The 25,483-nt window shown below is 40.0% G+C and overlaps 1 protein-coding gene across 7 annotated transcripts in view; it reads left to right on the top strand.

Annotated features, from left to right (window-relative positions):
- The window catches only part of palm3 (paralemmin 3), a 56,657-nt gene extending 32,323 nt beyond the window's left edge, over positions 1–24,334 (top strand). For 4 of the 7 annotated variants that reach the window (XM_049567001.1, XM_049567009.1, XM_049566959.1 and 1 more), the window contains 7 exons: positions 3,272–3,324; positions 5,699–5,779; positions 12,014–12,141; positions 12,726–12,798; positions 16,324–16,354; positions 17,112–17,165; positions 18,795–24,334. In XM_049567001.1, the coding sequence (XP_049422958.1) occupies positions 3,280–3,324; positions 5,699–5,779; positions 12,014–12,141; positions 12,726–12,798; positions 16,324–16,354; positions 17,112–17,165; positions 18,795–19,819 (1,437 nt within the window). In that variant the 5' untranslated portion in view covers positions 3,272–3,279 and the 3' untranslated portion in view covers positions 19,820–24,334. Of the gene's footprint in view, positions 1–570; positions 629–3,271; positions 3,325–5,698; positions 5,780–5,805; positions 6,710–12,013; positions 12,142–12,725; positions 12,799–16,323; positions 16,355–17,111; positions 17,166–18,794 lie in introns of those variants that run through there. The other 3 variants (XM_049566991.1, XM_049566980.1, XM_049567018.1) reach the window with 2 other exon arrangements.
- The last annotated feature ends 1,149 nt before the right edge of the window (positions 24,335–25,483 follow it).

Below are 25,483 nucleotides of genomic sequence, written 5' to 3'. Positions count from 1 at the left end.
CGCTAAAACAACAATTAAAAAAAGTTGGGATTTGAATATATAATAAACACTACTGGGAAGCTACAGAATGATATAAAAACCTAAAAAAGAAATAATGATCATGACCTCAACTGAAATTGAATTATTCGAGATTGAAAAATTTGTCTCAGCTGCGAGAAGATTGACCTAATTTTGCTTGATAATGATCAGGGTCTCATGGGAAATAAATTTAATCTAAAATGTCTCCATTCTTCCAGTTCTTGAGCAATCTTTTGTTTTCTGTCTGTCGTGTACCTGATTTGTTTTTGTCACAGGTTGTCCCATTTTGTGGACAAAAGGGAATCTGAATCCCAAACCAGTTTCCCGTCACCTCATTCCCCCCCTTGTCTTCTCCTTCCCTGCTGCTCTTCTCTTCAACCGTCTTGACTTTGTCTGCCTCTTAACTTTTTGACTTTGTCAGCCTCCCCTTCTCTACCCTCTTGTATCATGTCTAATTATCGAAGTCAGCGTGTGTCTACGGGGAGCTCCTCAATACCTCCTCATCAAAGCCTCTGTTTGTGTTTGCTTGTTTATCTCTGGCTGCTATTCTAGGCGCTCTCCTGAAGCCCTGATGAGACACAAGCCTCCACTCCCTACGGAGGCTTATACTGTAAGCTGTCACTGCACCTCCAGTCATTCAAAAACACTGCCAAAATGAGATTTTGTCTCTTTCTACCTCTGATGCTCTTGAAGGGTATCTCTTGTCTCTCAATCTCTCTCTATATATTGCGTATATTTAGTCTTTCTGCTGATCCTTCCTGTCTGTCTCGCCACCTTAGGTCTTGTGAGAGCTCCAGTGCAATGAAAGGCATGCTAGAGGTTGTTTCCTCATCAAAAAATTCCCCTTCCCTCTTCGTCTTTCATCTTCATGTTTCCCCTCCATACACAGTACACCTACATTCTCATATTGTTTTATGTGGGGCCCCCTTTCCCCTGTGACCCCACCACCCACCCCACACCCTGAGGATGCCGAAGGAATCCTTTAGGTGTTGGTAAGGAGAAGTTTCTCACTATGTTAACTATCACCCCTTAAAGCCCTGAAAGATATACCATATTGCAAGAGCTACAATAGCATCAGCTCTACTGAGTTGCCTTCTGGGGAGAAATGAGAAACCTCATTTGTAGAGTATGTGAGTGTCGGATGTGTGGAGGGGGGTTTCAGGAGAAATGAGTAATGTGGATGATGTGTGAGAGCTTATTTTGGCAGTTTGTATGTGAGGTTCTTTTTCTAGAACTAGACGTGTCAGTGTGCCGTTGTAGGTAAAGTAAGGTCACCATTTAAGTTTTATCATCCCATTGGTGTCCATATACATTAGCTTGTTTGTGAGGTTTTGCATGTGTAAAGTGTTTTGTGTGTGTGTGTGTGCATTGGTAAGCACATATTTTGTGCTTCAAAGCTCTGTGATGGCGATTAGCGACAATGGCTGTGACAGTGTGGTATTTGTTCCAGAAATAGGGTGCCGTATTGCTCAGATCTCCTCAATATGAGATCTCAGTTGCTGTGATGGCTAAATGTGTTTTTTGGTGTAGGACAGATCTCTTTACACACCACATGGGATTGTCAGGGACTGGAAGATTACTGCTGCCATGGCGTTTAAAGCTCCTATTTCCAATAACAGTGTTTTCATTATAATTATTCTTATCATGTAGAGTCTTTTTTTATGAAACCCACCCAGCACTGAATTCCATGTGGGCCAAAAATAAGTGTTGTTTCTCTCCTGAGAAGTTGACTAAAAGCAGAGTTATGACTTGTGATGACAGGAACTCACTAATGACTGAGTTGCTGAGAGCTGGTTGCTATGTATGACTCTAGTCTATGCTCTCTCATGTGCCTCTGAGTTTTGGGGAGCTCAAATATTGTCCCATTTAGTGTCAGCTGCAGGGGAAAACAAATATTGCCTATGCTCATTTTCTTCGAGATGCCAGAGGCTGTGTCATGACAGGAACGAAAAGCTTAATGGGAGTGTGAGGGAGATGGTTTTGGTCAGGGTGGGAATGGTGTGGAGAATTGTGGGTCATCACTCACAAAGACACGTACTACCAGGATACTTTATATTCTCTTTGTATTTTTTTTTTCTTTTTCGGAATTATTAAATTTATTATTATAGTTTTTTTTCACTTGCTCATTTACATGCTTCACAAACAGCAAAGGCTGATGTCCTGTCTCTGATCTTGTGTTGCCATATATCAGCTGCCTCTGTATCCTCTGATGTAGCACGGTGGGGCTCAAGGAGTTTGGGGACTAATGCAGAAATGCTGTTTGATTATCTACTTCACAAGCTCTTTAGACCACAGAAAACTACATTTGCAGAGACCCTCACCCCCAAAAAACTGGCCACACAGCCCAAGAAATAGTTAGGATTTTTTTGAAGTGGGGTTGTATAGGATCCTCATCCATAATCAGCACATTACTTGCAGTAGATGTCTGTCAGCATGTCTCCACTTCGGAGACCTAAAATATCTATAACAGTTTACGTGTACGCTATATTGAGAGTGTTTTCACTGCTTAACCTCTCTGACAGACAGCCTATTCCAACAGGGAAGCCGTTAACAGCATCAGTTCCCCATCTATGATCTCGTCAAAGCCACCAGACTGACCAGACAGTTAGTTAGTTTGTGTTATTGTGTAACTTTGATGAATCTGACCTAATCCTTTTGAACGCCAAAGTCACACAGTCACACAAACAAAATAACTGGTTGGGGCAGTGGTGGACCAGTAGCTCCTGTGTGGCTGCCTGGCAATAATGTGAAGCAGTGGAAATATTTCTAAATATATATATTTGTTACTGACCCATTCACAGCAGTGCATTCTGTAGCTTCCTTGTTGGTCTCAAACCTGCTTCTCCAAACTGGGGGCATGTCAATTGCCATCAACTGTATAAAATACACAGAATATAGTTAAGTATCTCATACAAATCCACTTCAAAAGATCCAGGCTGCGGTGCTGAGTAGCTCACCTGGTAGAGCAGGCACCCCATGTACAAAGGCTACGTCCTTACCACAGTGGCAAGCAGGTTTCGATTCCAACCTGCAGCTCTTTGTTGCATGTCATCCCCCCTCTCTCCCCCTTCATGCTACCACTGTCCTATCAAATAAAGGCTAAAAAGCCCCAAAAGCACCCTTAAAAAAAGATCTGAGCTATCCTTTTAAGAGAATTGCAGAGGATAAATCTCTGGGAATAAATGGATACAGTTGACTTGTGTTTGTTTAACCTCCGACCTCAAACCCTTAACCCTGTCCTATTGTGTCACAGGTGCCAGGATGGATGAGACGGAGAAGTACAAACAGCGACTGGAGGCCATTGCTGTGAGTTCATGCAGACACACAATCATACACTCTCACACATGTATTTATCTGTGTATGTGCAATAAACACAGTACAAGAGACTGCAATATTGCATTCAGGGGATTTTTTGAGTTAGTTTAAAGAGAATATCAGCAGGAAACTGACCTTTAAAATGTAGTTGTCATTGTTTTTTATTTGTGCCTTTTATGTGCAGGTCAGTGTTCAATTTGGAGATCATTTCCTTCCATTTTTTAAATTCAACAAGCAATTTGTTTTGTTTTGTTTATATTTTAGCAGTACACTAGAAGCAGCAGAGTGGCAGAACTGAGTACACTTTAAATTCTGTTTATTTATCACAAGTAATATCATCATTGCAGTATTCAATATTGTTGCATATTTCCCACATATTGTGTGGTCCTGATATAGAAGTATCTAGTCACTGATGTAGAAGCTGCACTCTAAAGCACTGCTGCTATCAAGAAAAGAGATGTTTGGGTCAGTCACAGTCAGCAAATGTCTCCTCAGACAGATGTGAATGTGGAAGTCTGAGACAACTTTGAAAATGTTCTGACACGGAGTTTGGGGGAAACAAAGGAAAGGTATTACTTGCTAGCTTATAAGTGAAATCAACAAATTTTATGATTTCTTGCTATGAAGTCATATTTCAGCCAAGAAATGGGTTGGCCATTGGGCACACATGAGGCCTGAAAGAGGCGTACACCACTTCCAAGGCAAAAGTTGTGTTTTATAGAAAGAAACTTAAAGGGAGAAGGTAAGCGCCTGAAGGAAAACACTGACCCTTGTGTACATTTTGGAGACAGGAGAAATTAGCAAATGAGATGGCAAAGTGGTGAATAGAAGCCAGATACTAGAAATTAAATGTGAGAGGAATTATAATACGTTTAATGATGTCTCACACATGCCTTTGCCTCATATCACACAGTACTAATAAAGTCACTTTATAATAAACATTCAGTTCAGCTGTGTTATTTGTGCCTGTGCTAATGACTTTTCCACAAGCACCTTTTAATTATAAAAATTATGCAATTATTAAACTCCATATCCTCATTATGGGTCCTAATCATAATGCAGACCAAGTCCACCATAACAAAACTTAAATAAATAAGTTGTGTTCACTTATCAAACTTCCATCTTCAAATGGGATCCCAGGGTAGGTGATACCACTGATTACAACAGTCTGACTGCTGTAAACATATAAAGACTGGGGTGACAGTCAGTCATTGCCATGAGTCACTGTAAAGACCCATTGATCAGCAGGTGATAATCATTCATGAGGTGCTTTGCATTGATCATTTGTGGTTAAATGTGGGCTTGTAGAGACTGGGTTGTGAGGCTGATCCATGTGTGGACAGTTCCAAGTTGATTTGGGATTTATAAAAGGAAATGGCACACTGGCAGGCATACGCAGGTTATTATAAATTAGTTTTGTGGCGCATGCCTTTTTGAGCTATTGTCTGCACGTACACTTTTAGTATGGATCCTACAGTACTGTTTTATAAATGAGACCCTTGGTCTGTCTTCTATTGGCAAGTTGCTCAGAATGCAAAGGAAATGTGAGCATTTAATGGAGATTTATGAAAATAAAATTAATTTTATTGAGCATAAGCTTGTGTCTTTTATGTTGCCTTTTTGTCCTTATGGTTATTATTGGAGTCGCTGATAATACAGCACAGAAAAGACATCTAGCTGTCTGTGAAAACTGGACAAAATTTCTTTGAAAAATTAAAGTTTTGTAGATTATAATGGCATGTAATTTACTACATATTCATCTTTAAATGGTTTCTACAGGACGTCCTGTTAAGTCCTTTTGCAAAATCAGTTAAAGGTAAATCATATGCCATACACTACAATGTGTTAGGCTGGTTTATAAGTGGGGTTATCTCGTACTTGTCAGGTTCATCCACAGTATATAGAGAAAGAGAGGATAAAGAGACTAAGCACTCTGAGCTGTCCGTAAGTTCTAAATAATTTACTGAGTGTGCAATGTGGTGAGCCAGGGTGTCCCTGGTCCCATGTAAACAACACTGGGTTGCCATGGGGACAGCTGCTCTGAGCATTATGGGATATAAAGTATACCTGATGTCTATGGTGACAGTGTCCTTGTGACAGATGGTTGACCAGGTGTCCCCGTTTTACTCCTTCCCAGTGATGTTTTATTCACTGCCGTCTCTTCCCTTTCTTTGTTTCTGTTCATTAATTTACATCAGCTTTTTTATATGTCTGACTGCTGATCTGAGTTTCTCCATCTTTCTCTTTATGTGAATAAAATTGAACTCCTCTTGCTCTCACCCCCCCTACCTAAAATATCAATATGTCTACATTCATTCACTGTTTTGCAAATTTTTCTCCCACCCCCCTTCTTTTCCTGCGTCAGGAAAAGCGTCGGCTGCAGGAGGAGCAGGACAGAGCCAGGAGAGACTTGGAGGATGAGAAGCTCAGACTACAGCAGCTCAAGGTCTGACACACATACACAAGATGATCTAACCTGCCTCATCCATTCACACACTCATGCAACCTTAATTTCACTCCCACTAAAATCCTCTGCAGACCCATTCCAGCTTGTTAGCAAGTGGATAGCCTCCAAAATGATTTTGTTTCCACACACACTCTCTCACACATGTGAACTGTACAACCTTCCACACTTCCTGGTCTCCTACAAGGTTAGAGGCAAGCCTTCCTTTGCTGAAATCGGTTTTTATGTGAGTGTTTACACACTCGGCAAGTCACAGAGCTGCTCTATTGTTTTCACATCATTTCCAGACTGGCGTTCCCACTTCCTACTCCACTGTGCTACGCTGGCCTGGGGCACATTCCTCAAATTGTGTGAAATTTGTGCAGTGTGCAAGCGGGTGTGCATGTGTGTGACGGTGTGGTCATGCAAGAGAATATTTTGCATACGCCAACCATATTTTTGTGTGCATCTGTGTTCGTGCACAGCGCTTCAAACATGAATCGCATCAATATAATTAAGTTGCGAGAGACTTAAGAGATTCATTTAAAAAATGATTATGCTGATACCTTCTCTCACAGGAGGTGATATCATCATCACTTTTAGTGCATTCATTAGCTTTGACATTGACTCTAACCCCAGGGTAGATGTAAGGATGTGATAGGGAGGGAGCAGCAACTTATACACAGCTCTTGACCTGCAGGAAAGTTTAGAGAGGGCCGTGTCCAGTCAGCCAAAGGCACGGGGAGTGAAACAGAGCAGTGCTTGTTCTGGACTGCATGAGAAAACACAGAGATGGTTTTGTGACGCTTATAGTTAAGTAGGTAGCTACTGGCTAACGGTTGCCAGATTTTGCAAACATAGGGCCATAGGCTGGAGGGATGTATGGGTTTTCAGCTGCTTTCACCTCAGTAGTAAGTGAGAAGCTTGCAGACGGTAAGAGAAACTGTAACTGCTGTGAGTACTTTGCACTAGATTATATTGCACATAGCCACTTTTTAATGTTTGAAATGATCATCCTGGCTGTTTCATAGATTAGATTTAGTACAGTAAATTTTCCCTGCAGACAGACTGTTTATTTCCGCTCATCAGGGTCAGCTGCAGACCAGCGTTCCTAGAGCTGGCGAGAGCTTGCTGTCTGGCTCAAGGGCACTTTAGCGGCACAGATGCCTGCCGAAACAAGCCCTTGAACCAAGGTCAACTGGTTGCAACATGGCTGTCATACTTACTAAGTCACACCGTAGCCCGTGTTATTAGTCCTGACATACAGGGAAACAGAAATGGTTAAAATGATTTAAGTGAAAAATATCTTCCCCTTGACAATCTCCTGGTTTAACTATCTCAAAGAAGTGTTTAATATCTACAATGTGCAATCGTTTTAAAAGTTAAAAAATAAAGAGGAATTTATTTATCTGCAAATACCAAAGGAAATACATTTATGGAGTATAAAATGGCAGGCTTGGATTTATAAGCCTGACAAATGGCGGTGTAAACACTATCATCACAACATTATTTTCATGTCGCTTTCATCACCAGGGTTCCCTTTCTGATGGTGCAGTTGTACATCACTACATTTGTTTGTTTGTTTCTGGATGTAGCATGAAATATGTCCAACTTCTGTTGAAGGACAAATAACATTTAAACTTTTTCCCTGATAGTACATGATTTACTCGCTTTAGTTTAGCGACAAAACATGGCAAGTTTGCCAAAGTCTGCATTATACATGACTTACAATGTCCTGGAAAAAAAGAGCTGTGAATGATTTTTTTTTATATATATATCATTGCACTGCTCATGTATTTTACTGTATCTGAATGCATCAAAGTAAAACTAAATAAGATATTATTGAAAAGGAAGTTTTTCCACATTTATCAGTAAAAAAAAAAGTGTCATTTATACAGCTCACACTCATATCTTCAGGTAAAATTAAGTTGTACTGTTTTAGAACAATATGAAACCTATAGTAGCTTTTGTAGTTTGAGGTGGACTGTCAGGTTTACAATGGAAAATCATGCATTGTATGCCTTTGTGAGCTGTGTTAATCATTGTCAAATATACAAACACACAGAAAGCTTTTAGGGAGTCTGTGTTGAGGAGTGGAGTGGAGGCTCTGGGAAAAAAAAGTTAAAAGATCAAAACGAAACAAACAAAAAAAAACAACAGAAACTGGATGTTATTTAGATGTGTATTAGACCAACATGTTAAGAAGATGACGTTCAGAGAATACTGAGCTCTACAAACTGCAGAGAACTGCGCTCCTGTTTTTGTAAAACTTGAAAGTGCTTGTTTTGGTGTTCTGTTAGGAGGGAATGGTAAGTAGCCCGGGGCATGTTTTGTTCACTGGGTCATGTCTATTTACTGGAGCAGTGTAGGAATAAGATGAGAGTAAAAACTGCACCCACATGCTGTAGATTCGGGCCAACGTCCTCTCTGTTGGATAGCTGAGATGAAGACCACTGACGTGTTCACCAGTGTGTTTCTCTCTCTCTCTCTCCCCCTCTTTTTTCCTACCTTTACACCCTCAAATAACCACATTTTGAATTACTCTCTCCATCTCAATTTCTCACTCTGGCCATGTCATTGCTCTGCACATCTTACTTCTCCTCCCTCTGCTTCTCTCTCTGTGTCTGAAATCACATATCATGATCACTCTTGCTAATGCCCACGTTTTACTTTTAGTAGTACATTGAGATTTACATCTTTTAAGCCATCTTTTAAGTCAGTTTGCATTTTAACTGATGTGTAATGTGGCATGACTGTAATTTTTGTATCTATGCAATGCATTACATTTTGGGATTGTTAGCAAAATGTAAGCTGTGTCCCAATTCTACGCAGGCTACTAATTTTGTTTTGAATATGCATTGAGTTCACACAAGAAAACTGACAAATTAAAGTATAGTCAAAACACTCAGTATTCATACAAAAACACAATACATAATTTCCCCACAATACAGTGTTCAAAGAAAATGAAGGACCTGTTTAAAAATGAAAACATTTTATTTCCTGCTTTAGTTTAATTGGCAGTGGCAGTTGTGTGATTGACATGAAATGTATGTTGACTTGTACTGTAAAAGAAAGGCGCGTTCCAGGCAGGCTTTTGAACTCGTAAGTCAAGACTTCAAGTCACGAGTTACGACTTTGTAGCGTTCCAGGAAAGTTACGGCAAACTGCCAGTTACTTCCTGTTTAACGCTGAACATGGTGAACCGTTTGTTTGTGCTTCCCCATTATTGCTATCGCCACAGGTACCTGCTCCTTGTTCATTTGAGTGAAACGGAGGAGGATAGGGTCACAGATGCTATTATAGGCTATTTTTTACGTTATCTGTGTGTTTAGAAACGTATTTTGTATTCTTGCACTAGAAACCAGCTGTTAGAGCGGCTGCCAATAATGCGTTAACATTAGGGTTACTTTATGTCTATTTCTTACCATGTATCACATGCAGCAACACCGCATCCATGGGGCTGCCATTGTTGTTTAGAGGAGTAAGGTAATTGGTTTAGAGGACTGTGTGACGTCAGAAACCGTAACTGGGAGTACATCGATCTGGTACGAGTTCACAGGTGGGAAGTTACGGGTTTGACTGCAGTTCCAGTGCACTTTCACGGGTTACAGGTTGTGAAAACACGAGTTACGGGTTGCCTGGAACGCACCAGAAGTAGCCTGCTGCTGCAGGTCTCCGTCAACTCTCACTTCTTTTAAGTCCAGGCTGAGGGCTTTTCTCTTTGCTGCTGCCTTTTAATAAAGGAAGTAGTCACTAATTTCTTACACTGAACTGTAACCACAGCCTGTAAAATTAATGGACATAACTACTGAGACGGTACCTGTTGGTTTGCAGACTTATGTTTTAAAGCCTCGTGTTTGGCATTTCAGCTGTTGCCATCTTGGCTTTTTGGAGCGAGAAGTGATCATATTTGGGCAAGAGGCTGGCCAGTGGAGGAGTGAGGGGTGGATCTAGCTGAGAAGCCAGGGGCACTATGAGCAGACAGGCTGCGACCCAAAGCAGCCAGTCCTTAAATATGCATAACTTTAAGCCTTAATAAAATGTAAACATGTGAGTTATAAAAAAAAAATCACCCCCTGTGCAGTTGTCATGACTGTTGAAATCAGCTATAGAAACCAAAATAATTTTTTTTGTTCCAGGCTGTAAACCGGTAACATAAGATAAGGCACTTATGTGTTGGCTTCATTTTTTAGAGCTGGAGGTTGCCACTTGACTGTAATTTTTATTCTTGTATTTTATACCTGTCTTAATATGTTTTTAGCTGTTCTTTCTTTTCAGTTGTCTAGCTCTTTAATCAAGGGTTTAATTGCAGTAAATGTCCTTTTATGATGTATTTTTTCCACTTTGTCTTAAAGCTTTTGGTGTTTTATGTAGAGCACTTTGAATTACCTTGTTGCTGAAGTGTGCAATATAAATAAAATTGCCTTGCCTTACTATAAAGATGAGCACACAATATAGTCTATAGTTGGTATGAGGTATGAACTTTGGACACAGTGGTATTGTCAGGGTATGGGAACCTTCTTTTTCATTTTATTGTTGGCATTTTCGAGGACACAATATAGTGCATATATTTTACACTTTAGACACACATTTAAAGTGATGGAGGCTAAATATAGTGCACTAGATGGCAAATCAGGAGTGATTATGGACACAGTCTTTCTCTGTTTCTCACCATTCTGCCAGCGGCAGTTGGTTTCAGTTGAACATTCTGTTGCTAGGAGCAACCAGTACTGGCACAGTTTTACAGCAGTTGGAGTTACACTGATTGTTAGCTTCATCTTCCACTTTGTGAAACGCTGACGGGCATATTTTATTTACTCTCAACATACCTTGTTGGACCGTTATCTGTAGGTACTCCATTTATCATAGCTATTCTGTGACAGGTGTTTCAAGTTTATGTAATTTTAGGCGTTTTTCTGTTCAGCTAAGACTTGGCTGAACAGAAAACTCCTCTTAGCTGCTAAGTGCTAGGTTAGCTATAATGTACGTGCAAAGCTAGCTGTCTGTTTCTGAGTTAGCATTGCAGTTTGGTTAATGTTAATTAATTGTTCTGTGACATTAGTGGATGTTAAATAGATAGGTAACATTAATACTTTGTTTTTCTGGTATGTTCCTTTACAGATAATTTGACAGTTAGCCCATAAGTTACTTTCCTAAATCCTGTAAGCTAACGTTAGCCTAGTAGTTTGCTTAATTCAGTCCTTTGGTCTAACTCTTGTTCATTGCATTGCTTTTCTCCTGATTTGTAACTAGAGCCTGACCTTTGATTCAGGACCCAGCAGACTGATATTATCGACCAATATGAGCTAATCACAGATATGTCTGTATCTGCTAAAATGTCAGCCAGATACCCCGAAATTAACAATTGACAACAAACAATACTTGAGATGTGTTGCAAGTAAGTTAATACCGGATGGTGTCAACATCACATATGTCAGTTTGTGGGCCAGAGAACATTGACAACATATCTTAAAATGTCCTGCTGAGTATTTTCTTAGTTACAATTCTTTTGGTCCTTAATAAAAACTTGTGTTTAGGTTTTAAAGAAAATTCAGCCAGAATATTGCCATTAGATTATTTTAGCACTCAAATATCCATATCAGTATCTGCCTCTAATTTCAAATACTGGTGAAGCTGTCATTGATTTTGCAGTGTGCAATCAAATTGCTGCTCCCAGTAAAGACTGGGAGGCCACCTACAATTGGATGGGTGATAAAACTAAAGCAATTATTAAGATATTAATGTGAATATTTTTTGATATCTAATTCACTGGCTACATATTGTCATATAACAAATGCTTATAAAATAACGTGAAATAATTAAACTGATATTCCATTTAAAGAGCTTTGTTCCACTGAAGGTATGGGCTTTAAAAATGAATCCTGTATCATTGTACGTGTAGTTTTATATCTTGATATTTATCTACTGTATGATTTGTGGTTTAGTCAGTTTTTTGGAAAATCAACTGACCAAACTGTTCATGACTAAATAACCAACCAGGTCTGTCTGTTTTTGGATTATCCAGCAAATTAAGCAGAAGTCCATCACAGCAATGCAAAAATCTGATATTGCCAACAGGCACCTCTGCCCACTGATTTGCAGAGTTGCCCACAATGGTCTAATATCATCATCCAAGAGCATAGTGTTTATCATGTTATGATTACCGTTGCTTGAATAACATAATCAGATCACCACAATACATTCTTTTTCTTCCTCGCCTTCTCTTTCTCACCTCAGAGGAAGTCTCTGAGAGACCAGTGGTTGATGGAAGGAGCTCCTTTGTCCCCAGCCTCTCCAGACGCCCAAAGCCCTCGCTCCCCTCTTTGGGGATCCCAGGCCCAGGAGATTGAAAAGCGCATTGACAAGTACAGCCACAGTGTGTGAGGTTGTGTGTGTGTGTGTGTGTGTGTGTGTGAGTCAGTTTGTGAGCTGACAGAGCTGGAGAGAACTGACACATTTTTGTTGTATTTGTATAGTTCAAACTTCATGTATAATTGATAGCTGCAGCATTCCCTTTTCTATTTTTGTTTTCTTGTCATTTTTGCTGTTGTTGTACATTATGTATGCTTTGGCAAAGTTAAGTTTTAATTCCTGCCAGTACTGAACTTGCAGAGCAAGAGGGTGATCCAGCCTGCTCGCTTGCCAGACAGTACTAGACTTATTGCAGTGGACAATGTTGTCAAGTCCCTGAAGACTACACTCCAAGATCCCAATCTTATTATTGCACAGGCTCACAGCTTTGCCCTGCTCACCACCAGGGCTCCTCAAACTGTATATGGCCGCTGGGGGAATTTAATCATACTGCTTCAGAGAAAAAAGTGCCTACTGTAGTGTTACTTAGATTGGGATCATAAGCATTAAATTAAAACATAAACTAAGAGTGCATTCAAGGTATAAATTTTATGTGTTTGTTTTTGTGTCTGTCTGCACAACTTTGTGTCCGTCTCAGGTTGCAGTCAGAGAATCAGCAGTTGACAGAGGAGGAGGAGAAGCTGAAGGAACAGATGGAGGGTGGCCAAATAGTGAGGAACTTGCACACACACACTCGTCCACTCACACTCTGGACACAAAGGGGTTTGGAATTTGTGTCGGAATAAGCTCGCTCCATCATCCTCCATTACGCAGAAAATTTCCCACAACTTCTGTCTATGGCTTTTTGCCATGAATAATTCATTTCCTCTCTTAATGTACCTTTGATGTAGCGCCTCTTTTTCAAAAGCAGAACTTTCATGAATGTGAGCAGCCCTGTTACATAAACAATTTAGCACTTGATCCACTCTGGAATTATTGTTTCACCTCAAGCCAAGCACAAGTTATGTTTACCTGAAGGTCTTTTTAGTAGAACAAAAGCGTTGTCCCTCCTCTTCCGCCATCTGCTCCAGGGTCCTTTTAGTGAGGCATTTTTATGGTTATATATTCATCTTAATTTTGGCTTTTGGAGTTCAGCTCAAATCGACTGGAGACATAAACAGAGGATGATTTCATTTTTAATAGCTGTTACAGCCTGTGATGGAGGAGACATGGAATGTATGACCTTATCTTCTGTGTGAAAATACATCATTTTTAACGGGCCCTGCCAGCAAAGCCTTGGTTTAGTGGGCAGATTGAGAATGAGTGACAGCTAATATCTGGCAACTGAAGCTGATTTTTTTTTTTTTTTTTATCACTTTGTTTGCCTAATGCTTTCTGATGAGACTAGGAATGTGATGATATTTTTAGACCAATGCCAAAGCTGTTTTTTAACTGTTAAAGCTACACACATATATGATTACAGTTTATCTATGCGGTTCTGATGTGGTTAAGTGCATGCTACGCCAAACTTTGGAAAGGGGTCAACTTTTCAAAGGTCAGGTAGGGCTTTTGAGCTCAATCACTCCCCCTTCAATCAATCAATCAATCAATCAATCAATTTTATTTATAAAGCCCAATATCACAAATCACAATTTGCCTCACAGGGCTTTACAGCATACGACATCCCTCTGTCCTTTGGACCCTCACAGTGGATAAGGAAAAACTCCCCAAAAAAACCCTTTAACGGGGGAAAAAAAAACGGTAGAAACCTCAGGAAGAGCAACCGAGGAGGGATCCCTCTTCCAGGACGGACAGACGAGCAATAGATGTCGTACAGAACAGATCAGCATAATAAATTAACAGTAAACCGTATGACACAATGAGAGAGACAGAGAGAGAGACAGAGAGAGATGCAGGACAGACGGTAATGACAGTAGATTACAACAACATTAATGAAAGTAATAATATTATAATTAATAATAATATATTAATATTTGATAGTATACATGTGTGACAATAATCATATGTGTATAATAACAGTAGAAGTATGACTAATGATAACAGCAGCAGCAGGAGGCATCTGACCATGGCAGCAGGGGACATCTGACCACGGCAGCAGCACAACCACACACGTCACGCTATCCAGGCACCGCTGCAATACGAGTTAACCTGAGAGACAGTGGAGCACAAAGGCTCCGGAGAAGAAGCCGAGTTAGCAAGATGCAGTAATAGGACGAGAGAGAGAAGGAGAGAAGGTGCCCGGTGTATTATAGGGGGTCCTCCGGCAGACTAGGCCTAAGTCAGCCTAACTAGGGGCTGGTACAGGGCAAGCCTGAGCCAGCCCTAACTATAAGCTTTATCAAAGAGGAAAGTCTTAAGTCTAGTCTTAAATGTGGAGACGGTGTCTGCCTCCCGGACCGCAACAGGAAGATGATTCCACAGGAGAGGAGCCTGATAGCTGAAGGCTCTGGCTTCTGATCTACTTTTGGAGACTTTAGGGACCACGAGTAACCCTGCGTTCTCAGAGCGCAGTGTTCTGGTGGGATAATATGGCACTATGAGCTCTCTAAGATATGACGGAGCTTGACCATTTAGAGCTTTATAAGTTAACAGTAGGATTTTAAATTCAGTTCTGGATTTTACAGGGAGCCAGTGCAGAGAAGCTAAAACAGGAGAAATATGATCACGTTTCTTAGTTCCTGTTAGTACACGTGCTGCTGCATTCTGAATTAGCTGGAGAGTTTTTAAGGACTTACTAGAGCTACCTGATAATAGTTACAGTAATCCAGCCTTGAGGTAACAAAAGCGTGGACCAATTTTTCTGCATCTTTTCGGGTCAGGATAGGCCTAATTTTTGCAATATTGCGACTAGGCAGAATGTCATGGTCATTTAACAATTAAAATCATCATTGTCATTCAACTGAGAGTCCACAGTGGACGCAATAAACGTCCAGTGTAAAATCGTTAGGGAGATGTATTGGCAGAAATTAAATATAATATAATAAAAATGTTTTCTATAGTTCATAACCTCTTGAAAACAAGACTTGTGTTTTTGACACCTTAGAGTGAGCAGTTTATATCCACGTACGGGGCACATCCTCTACTACAGAGCTCACCATGTTGTTTCTACATTAGTTCAGAACAAACAAACCAAACACAGGCTCTAGATAGGGCCATTTTTGTTTTCATGTCAGCCACAGTAGTTTTCCTGTAATACTTGGCAGAAGGGACAAGTTTTAGTTGGTTGCAATTGGTTCCAACCTCACCACTAGATTATGCAGATCATGCAGATAAGCATAGGTGAACCAACAACACAGTTTTTTGGCCAGGATACTCAGCAGAGTATCCACTGTCTGCTAGCTAGATGTCACTGTACCCTGAACATGAATTTATGTTTCCAAGCATGGCGAAGGCATGACCCGCCCTACTTGGTTTACCCTGACATTCTTACCCTAACCCGAAGCAATCCCACTCCTCTTGCCTAAACCTAACCAATCCAACCAACGAAGGCAATGAGTACTAGGGAGAGTTAGGTGGATAATGCCATAGCCATCTTAAGAAACACAAATTCTCACCCTAGATGGCATGGGGAAGTGCAGATTCAACCAAAATTGGCTATTTAACCAAGATTTCTCAGTAGGGCTGAAACTAATACAAGGCAATGCATGCAAATCTCACTATATTCTACAGAAAAAAAATTCAAACTTGGCATGACAGGAATCAAGGCAGTGGAATCCCACATGCAGAGTGTGAAATAAAAAACATGACAGCTTGCCAACAAATGGCAGGTATTTCCCAGTTCTGTTCTACCCTCGTGTCCACGAAAAAAAGTCATGTTTTATGTTAACAATAAGCATTTGGGCAAAATTGTCCCCGGCCCTGAGTAACTGATGTCGGTTCATGTTTTTTTTTCCTTCAGTATTGGTTATTGTAAAATCGGTCTTAAATTTAATTTTGAGTGGCATTAAAAAGTCTCAGAAAGTCTTAAATCTAACTTGCTTTAACCCTGACAGTCTGTGCTTGTCTGTGCTGTTGAGAGTGTAGGATAGAAACTTACTTAGATGACATTAGGACAAATATTCTGGATTGTGACTGTTTTCTCAAAGCTTGTGTGATGCTCTGGTATTTGCAGTTCATTTGTTGTCTTTTTATATTCCCTTTAAAATACACCAGAGGTTTGAGCAGCACAACACAGACAGTTTCACAGTTTGAGTCACAGTAAATTTAATCCCTCCACTGTCCCTCTTACCCAACAGGAGGCAGTGAAAGTGGCAGAGGCCGGAGCAGGTAAGTGGGATCAGATAAACCTTTTGGTGCAGAGAAATGTTAAAAATACAGTAGACATTTTAGAAAATCACATATCCATTAGCGTTTTTTTCTGCCAGAGGGAGCAATAACTCAATGCAAATTTCACACAGTGTAGGAGTTAACGTGACTATTTTCAAGCAATTTGACAAGCTCAGTCTGTAACAGAGTGCACAGCGAAGCATTGCTGTCATCCATCCACACTGTATTTTGTCCAATACATGTCAACCCTGCAACACTTCATCATGTTAAAACCACTGAGTGCAGATACACTGTTTTTCTGGCTGCAATCACAACTGTGCCTCTAATGCTGCTCTTACTTAATTACATTAGTACATATTGATCATGTGTTAAATGCTTTGACTTCTTCCCATTTTTATCTATTTGCTTGCAATGAAAAGAACTTGGGTACTATATTATGAAAAAAGCACATTTTTAGTTAGGTTGTTGCCATCTTCTAATGTTGCACCTGTGTGTTGATGTTATAACAAGATAAGTTATTCAAGAAAAGCAAAGGTGTGTTGATTAGCTTAATTCTGTCCTCAGTGTGGGCCTGGTAGTACAGCAACAGTTTCATCTTTGAATATTTTGATTTAAAGTTTCAGTAAAATGGTGTAATTTTCTAAGAAATCAGTACCCCGTAGTGCCCTAAATCCATATGGATTAATAATTTTTATACTGCACATCTAACTAAAAAATCACTGCTACATGCAATGAATACATTTTTTTTCTTCCTCAGAAATGGCCCTAGATGCTGTTGTGCAGAACGGAGAAAAAAACACACTAGGATTGGGTGGGTACAGAGTTGACTCACGTGTCATAAAATGCACACATACGTACACCACAATAATTCTCATAAAGCTCATGCACAGATTGCAAACCCCAATTATCCAGAAACAAATCCTGCACATTAAATCACGTCTATATTCTTTTTGATGTCAACATCGCTCTGTTCACTTTTAACCTGAAAACATCTCATTTCCTTTCCATTCTTCCTCTTGTTTATTCTTCTGAAATCTCCATCCTACCCCAACCCCTTATAGACTATGAAATCCCCTATAGAAATACCTGTCTGTATGCATTGTGTGTACTCATCTTAAGAAATTTGCATTATAAAGGAAGAAGTGGCACGGACATACCTGTACTTCACATAAAGTTTATGCATGCTGCAATGAATATTTACACATGTTGAAAAAGGCTTGCATATATATGTATGCTAATAGATACTACTCAGATGCCTAACTTGCAATTTTAGATGGCAGCAGAGACATGGACAGCTACTGAAGCTGCTTAAGGGGACAAAAGAGTTTTGAAAAGGAAATTGGCCCATCCATTTGTATTAAATCATTCAGGGTCTATAACTTCATACTGCAGAATCTATATTTGCATGTAATGTATGTTCTTTATTCTGTTGCCAGTTTATCTCCTGCTCACTTTCATCTTGTTTCTAACTTTTTCATCAAATATTGTCTCTCATATCTCATGACATAGCCCTAAAGGAATACTTCAACCACAAAACAACCATTTGTATGTCAGATAGCCATAGTGTGTTACCTTTAATTTGTGCACAAAAGTTTGTTTTACTCACATGCCGCCACGGAAAATGGCAAAATATTGATTAATTATTTGATTTGGGACCGTGTTTAATGAAAGGAAAACCACATCAAAACATCCGTTAACAAACGCTCAGTACACGTGCAGTATAATCCAAGTCTAATTTATCCAGTCATATGCTCAGTACTTCTCAAACACATGTACAACACAAAGGTTAATTTTTTTTTTTTTGGCAAAAATGCACGCATTTGTAAATAGATGTTTTTGATAAGGTGTTGTTGTCCATAAATGTGTTCCCTAATCAATCAATACATCCGTGGAGGAATACAAGAAAAACAAAGTTTTCCTCACAAATTCAAGGTAACGTGGCATGATTGATTAATTGATTTACAGATGGTCATTTTGTAGGTAAAGCATTCATTAAAATGCTTAAAATACTTAACATTTCTTTCTTTTCTTTCTTTTCTGTATAATATCCACTTACAGTGATTGTAACAAATTGAAGCCCTCATTTATTAGTATACACTTTATAGCAGGTAGCTATAACAGTACTACCCTTTATTAGCTTCTGAATGAAATGCATTAAGATTCATTGATGGTACAGCCTTTTGTTAGCTGCATTACAATACATAAAGCCACCTGTTTTGAGCACTGACAAAGCAACTGCAAAAGCAACCTCTAATGTCAATCAAGTCTCACATTTACACTACCTATAATGAAAGCTAAATCAGTGCTAAAGACAGTGTGGCATATTGATTACAAATTTATTCAACATCATTTAAATTCAGCGCCAACTTTTCTAATTCATGCAATTGTACAGATATCTCTTCTTTTGCTCACAGTGATATTTTTTTGCTGTTTTCATCAGGAACAGCTAAAGATGAAGTGAAGACTAGCCAAAGCGCACTACTGGAAGAAACCACAGCTGTTCTAACCAATGGCGGTGGAGACATCGAAGTGGACACCGATCACGACACTCAGCCCACCACCAATGGAGCAGTTGTAGCCTCTGAAGATGTTATTAACATGAAACTGGAGCCTGGGTTGTGCCTGGGTGTTTCCGAGGCAGAGCCTGGTCAGGTTCCAAATGTCAAAATTAATAAGGAGGATGAGGAGGAAGAGGAAGGGACTCTGGTGATGAGAGCAGAACGAGTGATCATCACAGATGAAGGGGATGATGTACCTGAGGATCTTACACCCCAGGAAAATGAGCAGGAGACAGTGCAGCCGGAGGAAACCCCTCTGCTGATTCCAGAAGCAGGCCAAGAGGGAGTGGAGGTTCTGGAGGCTGTGGAGGGGGTAGTAAAAGCAGAAGCAGCTCCAGAAACCTTCACACAGCCAGAAGAAGAGATTGAGGCTACTGAACCCACTGCAGAGGCGCAACCAGAAACTGGAGATGAAGACATGCAGGGTGGCGTAAAGATAAACGGAGATGGAGAGACAGAAGCTGAAGGACAGGATAAAGAATCTGAAGACCCAACCTCTTTGCAGGTGCAGTCCCCAGCCAGTGCTCTAGAGGGCACTACAGTGGCTTCAGTGCCAGTCTACTCTGAGGCACAACCCTCCAGTCTCACCCCTGAGCTAGAGGCTGAGGGTGAAACTGCAGCAGAGGGAGCTGAAGCAGCATTAAAAGCCCAAGAGCCTGCCATTCTGCCTGGCCAGTTCCAGGAGGTGCCCCTGGCCGAACCCCAGGAGAACCAGAGGACAGAGGCAAGGCTGGGGGAGCAGGAACCCCTTCTGTCGCAGGCCAAAGCCCCCGACACCCAAGCAGAACCAGCAGCAGCAGCAGCAGCAGCAGCCAGCACAGAGACACACAGCCCAACCAGGGCTAACCAGGGAAAGGAGACTGAGGCACCCAAACACAAAACCTGCCAGTGCTGCTCTGTCATGTAATTGCCCTCTCTGTACATTCCTTTCTTCTCTCCCTCTTCAGTCTGTCTGTCTGCTTTTCAATTCATAACACACTCCTTCCCTCGTCTCTTTGTTTTATGCACCCATCGTTTTTCAAATCAGTCCTCAAGCTACTTCCCTTTCCTCCCTGACTCTCTGCTCTCATTCCTTGTTTTCATCTTGAAACTTCCTCGTTCCACTCTTGAGTTTTAATACTCAGAGAGGAAGTGAGCTCTCTCCAACATGAAGACGGGGGGAGGTATGGACTGAACTTGACAGTGTTTAAGTGCCTTGAAGAGCTCTCTATGCAGAACTAAACTTTTAAATTCTCTTCTCATACAATGTGGACCAAAACAGGAGGTGTGTGTGTGTGTTTTTTTTTTTTTTTTAACTGTTTGAGTTTGATTTAATTTTCCTGGTTAGCAGATGAGCCAGCCAATCTGCATAAGCTAATAAACCCACCAATTAGAGTTAGTTAAGCAACAAAACAGACTGAAGATGTATTATTGTAAAGTGTTGTATCTACATGTATAATTCATTGGGTAATTTTCTTAATCTACAAATAACATCCAACGTCCAAAGATCTAGAGAGGTTCAGAGAGGGCATTCTTCTAATTTAAATACTTTAAAGGTGATTTATTTCATTGATTTTGGTCTTTTATTAGAGATTCTTTTAATCCATGTATAGGACCTGAACATTTTTATTCACTGTATAATACAGGTTTTGACAGTACCGAGACTAATAGTATGAAACGGTCTAATTTATAAACAACAGCGTGTTCCGCTGAATATTTTGTGGGCCGTTGTCAGTTTAAAAGAGAAATTATTTTAAAATACCTTAAAGTATGAACTTTGTATTTTTACCAGATGTGCTTTTTGAAAGAGGGGTTCCAGAGCTCCTGACATAGATCTGTGCATGGATGCATAAACTGAACACAGACAGATGTTGAATTGAGAGTGTCTGAGATGTCAGCTTTGAAATGATTGATGAATGGTTAAATGATTAAACTGACATTTGTGATACATTGATTAATGTACTTGGTGTCCATCCAGAATCTCTATCCCTGAAATTGTAGATTTTCCTGAAGACGACATCATTGCGTCATGCAAAAACAAACACACTGGATAATATTTAACCAGTTGTTTCATAATGTTATGTATTTCTTATTCCTAAACCAGCGACAACTGGTTTAGGACAGCTGTCTCTCACATACTGTTCTAACACACTTGATAAAATAGGAGTTGGAAGCAACTGGTATGAGAAGAGAACTATCCAGATCTATCTACAAGACATGCTGCAGAAAGAGCAGGATTACAGGGACTGAACTCATCAGACGATGTACCTTGTGTTTCCTGCAACAAGTCTCAAAATCCTCCCTTTATGCAAGTCCATGGAGCTTATCAAAGCTGCCTGGAGTCCCAGCAGTGTCTCTACCTGCCCCTATGGTAGCTTCATGGCTAACTGCACAGTCATCTTAAGGACCAAACCAAAGTCGGAGTACTGTTGCATGCAGTATGTATACAGTATACAATCAGGACATACTCATTTCTCGTTTTTCTAGCTTACTAAACAGTATGGTAGTATGGGTATTGGCATGCAAAGAGAGTGTGTGAGATTGGGGTGTCGGTGGCTTAGTGGTAGAGCAGGCGCCCCATGTACAAGGCTGTTGCTGCAGCGGCCTGGGTTCGAATCCAGTTCGTGGCCCTTTGCTGCATGTCATCCCCCCTCTCTCTCCCCCCTTCATACCTACCTGTCCTGTGCATTAAAGATAAAAATGCCCCAAAAAATATCTTTAAAAAAAAAAGAGAGAGAGAGAGTGAGTGAGTGAGTGTGTGAGATATAGGGGGATTTAGTGGCATCTAGTGGTGAGGATTGAAGTGTGCAACCAGCTGAAACTTGGGTCTCTAATGCTGGTCATAGTGGAGTGGCTGCTAACTATAGGGGCTGTCGGGAAAAACTTGAATGGCCCTGACTATAGCCAGTGCTTAGTTTGTCCGTTCTTGGCTACTGTAATAAATCTTTTTTTTGTATATCCCTCTAAATCCTACACACTGGACCTTTAAAAAATAAACAAGAAATATATTACATTTTCTTCTACTGAGCAGACTTTTGAAATCACCAATACTTTTCTTGAGTGAAGTAAAAGTACTTTTTTTCCCCAGTTCTTCATAATACAATTTCTAACAAACTATGAGAACACAAAAACCAGATTTGCAGTCTGTATTCACAGATGACACATTCGTACAAGCAATTTGTGTCTTAATTGTAAGCATGAATCCAAGGGGGCAGATTGTGTGTACTGTTGCAAAGATAATACGAGTGTTTGGGCTGTTGAGTTGGCGAAGGCTGGAGAATCAGATCCCAGAATCGCTGAATCATTCCACTACGAACTGAACATTCCCAGAAACTGTCCTCCGCTGTTTAAACAGCAAAGGACAATTAATGGGGATGCCAGTAAACAAACATTGCAAAACAGTGTCAGGTGTTGAGTAAGTGGAACTTTCTGATACGAGTTTCACTGTGAAACTTAGCGCAATGTGATTAAGGTGCAAACAGAAAGCTTTTTTTTTTTTAAAAAAAAAAAAAATGCTGTGATTTTCACCACTACCTATCTTTTAAAGGCTATAAATGACTGGGTTTTATTTCTAGTCTAGTGACGATACGGGTATCATATGAAACTAGAAGACCGAAGAAGGTTTTCAGGAAGCTATTAAGATATCTGAGTGAAAACTATTTCTGTGGGTACTCACAAGTTTCCCCTTTACAGACATGTCCTCTTTATGTTAGTCCCATGCAGTTTTGGGCACAAACTGTGTACTTTTTTTTGCATGCAATGTTTACACCTATTACAGATTTATGACTAGAAAAACTTGGCACACTGTGCTGAGCTACATCTCAAATGAATCTTCTGGTTTCCATCTTTTAGGTGATATATACCACTTCTCTGTAGCATATACGGCTGACACTAAAGTAAAAGTGAATATCATGAAGTAAAATTTTCATTGCATTCATTTGATTCCCAAACAAAACACTCTGGTAAGAACTGCGTCACCTTTTTAATATGAACTACAAAATGTTTTGAAATGCAAAATAATGGAATTTTAAACTCGCAATTAAAAGTATGATTAAAAGTATGATTAATCATACTTTTAATCATACTTTTAAACACGCAATTAAAAGTATGATTAATCGCAATTAACTTGAAATTCTGCGATTAATTTTGATTTGAAAATGAATTGATTGATAGCCCCAGTGATTTCAACAAACAGAGTGTATGTAGTGAAGTTGTAGTTCTCAATGTAAGCCAATAAGATAAGTTTTATTGCCTGCTATGTACATTATCTGTCTTGGAGTAATCTCATTACAATATTACATGTAAAACGAGTTAGAAAAAGGTAAATAATAAGGAATCACAGTCTTCAGATTATTTTTATTCGACTTATCAAAGAGAGCAAAGGTCTGCTCTCAGGATTGTGAAACTGGATTTTTGGGTCAGCTATAAAGGCCGACAAGAGACTATACCGGCTCCACTTTCAGACAGAAGCTGCATTGCCGGTGAGTCCAGATCCACAGGCATTTGATTTCAACATACAGAGACATGTTTGCTGTGTGCGCCATCGCTCTCCTCTGCTTGACGTCTGTGAGCCATTCAGCTCCTCTGGACTGTAAAGACATAGTTGAACCTTGGGGTCATGTTGATCTTCAACGCTTGGAGGGCAGATGGGTTTTGGTTGCGGACAGTCTGAAAATCATTGAAGCTCCACACCGTTTTAGACCAATTGACAGCCTAACTATTGACTTCCACAACTCAACGTACACTCAAACCAATCGTTACGGTGATGTGTGCCACTATGATTCCCGTAACGTCTCAGTAGAGGGCCCTACCTTTTCTTTTAAGACTGAGTATTTTGGCTTTAATGGGACCATCATCAAAACAACCTGTCAAGACTGTGTGATACTGAGCTTGGCTTTTGAGGGACCAAATTATAGGTCAGAGGAATTGTGCCTGTTCAGCAGAAGGAGGGAGGTGGATGACAAGGAGTTGGACGAGTTCAAAGCTCAGGCGGAGTGTCTGAAGATGCCTAAACCTTTGGTGATGGATCCTTCCAAGGAACTTTGTGCACAACGTTCCACCGCATAAACTGAGGGGAAAACAGAGGATCCAAAGGCTTAGGAGAGTTTGACACGTGAGATCTGTTCACAGTGCACAGTCAGAAAAGCCTTCCTGCTGTGATCACGAGATGCTCAGATATTACTCGGAAGTACATTTCTTTATCATACAGTATTATGTTCATGCTTGTTAAGCCATGCTCAGTTCATCCCCTCCATGCTGATCTATGAGCTACAGTAACCAAGAAAAGAGCATTTGCATATCTTCAATCTGCTTCCTGTGTGTTTCCTCTCATATTGATATGTTTGATATAATAAAACTACTTGTGAAAATAAACTTGATGCAACCATCTCAGATGTAAACAAATGGAAAAAAGTGGATGAAAATAAATTCAGTTACAATCTTCCCCAGAGGTCTGGCTTCATCTTCACTCACTAATAATTGCATTTACTTAGATATTTCAAATTTAATCTGTGCAGTGTGTTACAAATCTTTACAGCACCTACTCCTTATGAGGGTCCACAAAAAAGTGCAGGCAATAAGCATACCAGTCTTCTTGTTTAGTTTAGCTTAATCAAAGGTTCAGTTTTCAAAAGACGTCAACAGATACTGTCACACAGGCCTGTGCAGAGACCTTCAAAGGGCCAGGTGCTCAAAGTTAAAAAGGGGCGCATGAAACATCATTTTAAAATGCCATCCCAATTTACAACATAACCTTATCATCGTACTATTAAGACAACAACATAAACATTCACAGTCTGATGAAATCGGAGATGTATTATGATAAATGAATAGGGAGAAATCATGAATTTAACATCAGTGCTGACTTTTCATAGTTGGGTCATTGTGAACAGGAATCTTTTAAAATTATAGCCTATTGTGGATTTTTTTTAAATTAAATTTCTAATATGACTTTAACATTTGACCTTCATAAAACTGTAAAACTATATGAACCTTTGTATGGTTATAGTCAAGGTCATCCTTTCAGTGAACATATGAAGGAAAGGTATAAAGGCAGTTCAAAGATAATTAAGCTATTCAATGATAATTTAACTTTGGAGCACAGTACAGTAGATTAACTTCAAATTTTATTATAATTGGATTTTATATAACACACAAAAACAACATTGTATTGCACATTATAAAAAGCATTGCTGAAATACAGATCTTTCTTGGTGCTTTTTGGCCACTCTGAGCACCCGTACAGTAATAGACAACTGTCAAAATCCAAGCAGCAGCTGAGCAGGTCTTTATTAGATAGGACAGTCTGGGTTTGAAGGGGGGACAGGAACCCATGAACTGAACGCATGGCTGCTGCAGCAGGGACGCTGCCTTGGCAATGGGGCCCCTGCTCTGCCCCCATCCACTAAACCACCAGGTGCCCTGGGTGTAACACCTGATTTTAATCTCAAATCGAAAAAACAAATTAAGATGAGAGCAAATAATAACAATAAATAAACAATAAAGTTCAACTTCTCAAATTTCCACCATATCAGAAACTGTCTAACTACTAAAGCAGCAGCACAGTATTTCGATGCCATAATCACGTCACATC

The sequence above is a fragment of the Epinephelus fuscoguttatus genome, linkage group LG3 (assembly GCF_011397635.1).
Source record: "Epinephelus fuscoguttatus linkage group LG3, E.fuscoguttatus.final_Chr_v1".
In the NCBI taxonomy this organism is placed as follows: Eukaryota; Metazoa; Chordata; class Actinopteri; order Perciformes; family Serranidae; genus Epinephelus; species Epinephelus fuscoguttatus.
The sequence above is the reverse complement of the archived record's forward strand: the minus strand, read 5'-3'. Positions and strand labels throughout refer to the sequence as shown.